Source organism: Crocodylus porosus, unplaced genomic scaffold (assembly GCF_001723895.1).
Source record: "Crocodylus porosus isolate Cpor-Errol unplaced genomic scaffold, CroPor_comp1, whole genome shotgun sequence".
NCBI lineage: Eukaryota > Metazoa > Chordata > Crocodylia > Crocodylidae > Crocodylus > Crocodylus porosus.
Window position 1 is genome coordinate 52,760,533 of NW_017728907.1, and position 3,135 is coordinate 52,763,667.

A 3,135-nucleotide genomic window follows, 5' to 3' on the forward strand; every position below is an offset into this window, starting at 1 on the left:
CCTGCGGGGAGCGCGCGGGGCCATGGCCAGTGTGAGTGCGGGCGCGGGATCCCCCTCCTCCCTCCGGCCGTGCCCGTGGGGGGCCCGGCGCCTCCCCGGGCTCCGTCCCCGGCGGGTGACAGCGGCGCGGGACGGCCGGCAGCTCCGGACCCTCCTCCCGGAGGCCTCCGCCTCGTCCCCTTCTCGCTTCCCCTTCCCCTGTTGCTGCCGCCGGGCGGGTGTGGATGTGGCGGTGTCCCGTCCTCCCTCCGGGCCAGTTCCTCGCAGCGCGAAAGGCTCTCCCAACGCTAGACCTCGCTCCGCCGGCTGGAAATGGCAACTGGAGCCTGCTCCGGTTTCTGCTCGCCCGCCCTCGGCTCCTCTCGCACCTATTTCTTTTAATTTGGAAATGTGCTGCCGATGCGCCGGGGGCTTTGCGGCTGTTACCCCACACTAGCGTTCACCTGTCAGTACTTTCCTTTTTGGGTTTAGTTGTGCCCTGGCTTCCTGGTCTAGTCTGGGGCTGCTTGGCGTCTGGCCGGTGAAGACGGGGAGTCTGGCCCGCGGGGCTCCCTGCAGGTCAGGAAATGTAGGCAGTGACCGTGCTGCCCTGCCCACCCCACCCTGGCCAAAATCCCAAGCCCCTCCAGGTAGGAACCATGACGCCATCCCCCTCCCCCCCAGTATGGCCAGACCATGGTCCCTTTCCCATCCCCGTCCGCGCTGAGTCATGCTCCTGCCTCTCCATGGGGCCAGGCTGGAGCTGGGGCAAGTCTCTTTGCCCCATGCAGCTGGATCAGGGCCAGGCTGCCTCCTGCCCCCCCTCCATGTGCCCAGGCGGGCCTGCTGCTGGATTGGGGCCACTGGTAGGAGGGATTGGGCAGTGCCCATCCAGCCTGCCAGATAAAAACGTTGAGCACCCACCCCTGGTTTAGTCGAGCGTTCCTGACCCACATATGATTGTTTTCACTTGGAACGCAGCCTGGTAGCAGCCCACTTCTCTGTTAAGGACTAAAGAGCCGGGAAGTGCCCAGAACGTCCCTTCTCCACAGCACCAGCTGCAGCTCGCTGTTCTCTTGATTTCTCTGCCACTTTCTTGTGCTGTTTACAACTATGTTAAACTGCTAGTTTCATTTTTAGTCCCTTTTCTTCCTGGTACTTGTTCTGGTAGCCAAAGCCAAAGGGCCCTTCTGTCAACTGTGTGAATCCCTACCCCCAGCTTGGCAGGAAAGTAATGGACGAGAGGCAAAAGGGGCACCGTTGCTGAATAAGGGAGTGAGTCACAGGATGGTTGTATCTTCTGTGCTGTGGGGCTAACCAGCAAGAATTGTAGTAGGTAGCAGGGCATGAAGGCTCAAAGGAAAAGAGACGATTGGTCTCCCAAACTATTCCAGGTGAGGCAATGCTGCAGCATGATGACACTGAGCAATGTGGTAAGGCAGGGGAAGAGAATAAGAGATCTGTTCTGGTCATCAGATTTGAGTGGGCCCAAGTCATCAGCCCAGCAGTTTTCCAGGAGCTGTGTTCCTTTTGAAAAACCTATCAGCAGTTCTGCTCTGGGTAAATGGCCTCAGCTCTTAAAGTAGAGGTGCTAGGACAAGTAGAGAGAGCTGTATTCCCAGGGCACCTTCTCATAAACAAAACTTTTGGTGATTTTTTTTTAAAAAGATTTCATGGACGTAGCCAAGAAACATTAGAACCATGCCCTCTTCTTTTCCTTGCCTGCTTCAGAAGCCTGGCAGTAAGTGTAATGCAATTCACAGAAGTGGGCTGCCGCTGGCTTTAGCTCTGACCATCCAAAGACATTCCTTTGTTCAAGAGCAGCTTGATTTCCGAAAGGCCAGAGAAACCCCAGCCTGTCACAGCAGTCTTGCTCCTGTGGGTAGATCCTGTCAAAGCCTCGGAAAGGTCTTTTTGAGAACATTTATAATACTGTTAAGCTGTTGAAAGAGTTCTACAAATGTTACCCAAAGGGCACAGTGGCAAACCATGTACAACTCTTATTTTTGAGTGAGGGACTTCTTTCCCAAAGCCTTAGAGCATTGGTTTTCATCTTTTCTAGACTTGAGGTGCCTCTTGGAAAATTCAGCCCTTTGTTTTTGCTCTTTTTTTTTTTTTTTATGATTACAGAAGAATAATAGAGTAGTTTTCCTGTTGCAAAGAACTCAGAAGTCACACCAGGTCAGAATGTTTTTGATGTTAAGGATTCCTGTTTGAAAACTCAGGACTGATTTTATGAATCACGTTTGTGTGCTTAATAATGCATGACATCCTGTAGCAGTCTTGAAAGGATCTCGAGACACCCTGGGTTCCCTGGCACCCTGGCTGAGAATCGCTTTGTCTGTACTTGATCAATGATTTTGTTTTGTGGATGGAGTTACGAACTCCAGTATTGGGTTTAGATCCTTCTAGAGCAGGGATGGGCAATTTTTTTCCTTTTTTCCAGCTGTGGGCTGGAATGGCCCACCTCAGGTTAGAGGTGGGTAGGTGTTAAGACCCCGTGGCTGCTGGCGCTTGTCCCTGTGGCAGCACAGAGAGAACAACTCAATGCTGCCAGAGGCCCATGCCTGCAGGTGGGATCTGGCTACTGGTCCTGGATTACTAACCCCTGCTTTAGAGGGACATGTATATGTATGGTATGCAGTAGACTTGGATCTCTTCCTTAGCTTACTCGTAAACTCCTTTGTTTCATATAGAAAAGGTAGAGTTCTAAACCCTTAACCACCTAATATCGATCTAAAATGGGCATCAAACTCATCTGGCCCTTTTGGGGTTGGTCCATGGGCCTGATTTTTTTCCACCCCCCTTCCCAGTATTCTGGATCCAGCATGGACACAGCAGCAGGTGCTGATCCAGGGATATGTGCTGTATGCAGTGATTGCTTTGGGTGGTCTAGGACTTGCATATGGGTCAACTCTGAGTTGCACGGGCAGTATTGGAGGTGTTGCAGGCTGGATCTGGCCTATGCGCTGCATCTTTGACACATCTCATCTAAAAACATCCAAGTTCCATCCCTTTTTACTAAGAAGTCTTCATAATCTGAAGCAGTCTATAAATGGGGAAATAATCTGATCATGCAAGGTTCTTACAGAAAATCATATTTCTAGCAGCTGTAAATTTAGCACTTGGTCCATATGCTTTTCCCCCTCTCTGCCG

General features: G+C 51.9%; 1 protein-coding gene across 5 annotated transcripts in view; it reads left to right on the forward strand.

Moving 5' to 3' along the window:
• The window catches only part of OSBPL9 (oxysterol binding protein like 9), a 95,760-nt gene that overhangs the window by 54,359 nt on the left and 38,266 nt on the right, over positions 1 to 3,135 (forward strand). The window contains exon 1 of one of the 5 annotated variants that reach the window (XM_019531413.1): positions 16 to 31. The exons of the other annotated variants lie outside the window; for them this stretch is intronic. Within the exon in view, the coding sequence (XP_019386958.1) occupies positions 23 to 31 (9 nt within the window). The 5' untranslated portion in view covers positions 16 to 22. Of the gene's footprint in view, positions 1 to 15; positions 32 to 3,135 lie in introns of those variants that run through there. 5 annotated transcript variants of the gene reach the window in all.